This window comes from Microtus ochrogaster, unplaced genomic scaffold (genome assembly GCF_000317375.1).
Source record: "Microtus ochrogaster isolate Prairie Vole_2 unplaced genomic scaffold, MicOch1.0 UNK4026, whole genome shotgun sequence".
In the NCBI taxonomy this organism is placed as follows: domain Eukaryota; kingdom Metazoa; phylum Chordata; class Mammalia; order Rodentia; family Cricetidae; genus Microtus; species Microtus ochrogaster.
Window position 1 is genome coordinate 1 of NW_004953120.1, and position 1515 is coordinate 1515.

Below are 1515 nucleotides of genomic sequence, written 5' to 3' on the forward strand. Positions count from 1 at the left end.
ATAACTTTTCTTACTATATTCTATCAATACAACTTACAGTTTTTCCTGTTTCCTTCTCTAGGTAGCACTGACACACACATGCTTATGGAAGGAGCAAATCACTCTGTGGTGTTGGAGTTTGTATTTCTTGGACTCACTAACTCCTGGGACATTCAGCCTCTTATCTTTGTATTCTCCTCCATGTTTTATGTAGCAAGCATAATGGGAAACTCCCTCATCATTTTTACTGTGGTTTCAGATCCTCACTTACACACGCTCATGTACTTTCTGTTGGCCAACCTCTCCTTTATTGACTTAGGTGTTTCTTGTGTCACTTCTCCCAAGATGATTTATGATTTGTTCAGAAAGCGCAAAGTCATCTCTTTTAGGGCTTGTGTTATTCATATCTTCTCCATCCATGTCATTAGTGGTGTGGAGATGGTGCTGCTCATAGCCATGGCTTTTGATAGATATGTAGCCATATGTAAACCTCTCCATTATTTCACTATTATGGGCCCCAAAATGTGTCTTTTCTTTGTAGTAACTGCCTGGGTAGTTGGCCTTACACACTCTGTTGTTCAACTGGCTTTTGTAGTCAATTTACCTTTCTGTGGACCAAAGGTGACAGACAGCTTCTATTGTGACCTTCCCTGGTTCATCAAACTTGCCTGCACAGACACCCGTAAACTGGAATTCATGGTCACAGCAAACAGTGGATGCATCTCTGTGGGTTCCTTCATCATGCTAATCATTTCCTATATTGTCATCATAATCACTGTACAAAAACACTCGTCAAGTGGTTCCACTAAAGCTCTGTCCACACTTTCAGCTCACATCTCTGTGGTGGTCTTATTCTTCAGTCCTCTGAGATTTGTCTATACCTGTCCTTCTCCCTCAATACACATGGATAAATTTCTGGCCATATTTGATGCAGTTTTCACTACCTTTCTGATATCTGTGATCTCTTAGAAAAGTTTTAAAAAGTAACAAAATTCATAAAGTTGATATAAAAGAAAACTCGTTTTAGAAGAGAAAGCCAAACACAAAACAGAATGCCTTGAGTTAAATCAGAAAATGGATGAATCAAAAAATATTAATGAAAACTGCTAAAAAAATACACCACCAAAAATAAAGGTACACAGAAACCTGCAAGGAAAAAATGAAAGATCGGAGCTGATCGAATGCTATGCATCATGTAATTCAAGAGTTTCTGAAAACACACGATCCAGACAGGAAGAATAAACTGAGTATGTGCAAATACCAACCAAAGATACCACACACACACACACACACACACACACACACACACACACACAGAGAGAGAGACACACATGCAAACTCTAATAAATGAGTAGACGTGGAAGCAAGGGAGAGAGCGAGGGGCAGGCAGGGAGGGACAGACTGACTGGAGAGTGCTACAGATCTGGCTCTGGCTTCAGAATGACCATGAAGAAGAACGCTGCATACTAGAGTCATTGGCAATGAGCCTCATACCCTCTCCACTTCTTTAGTCTATGTTCAGTAAGTAGCTTTAAG

At 40.1% G+C, this 1515-nt stretch overlaps 1 protein-coding gene across 1 annotated transcript; it reads left to right on the plus strand.

Annotated features, from left to right (window-relative positions):
• Positions 1-78: 78 nt before the first annotated feature.
• LOC106144513 (olfactory receptor 4F3/4F16/4F29-like) lies at positions 79-948 on the plus strand. Its single transcript, XM_013355660.1, has one exon. It carries the CDS (start codon positions 79-81, stop codon positions 946-948), a length of 870 nt encoding a protein of 289 aa, XP_013211114.1.
• The last annotated feature ends 567 nt before the right edge of the window (positions 949-1515 follow it).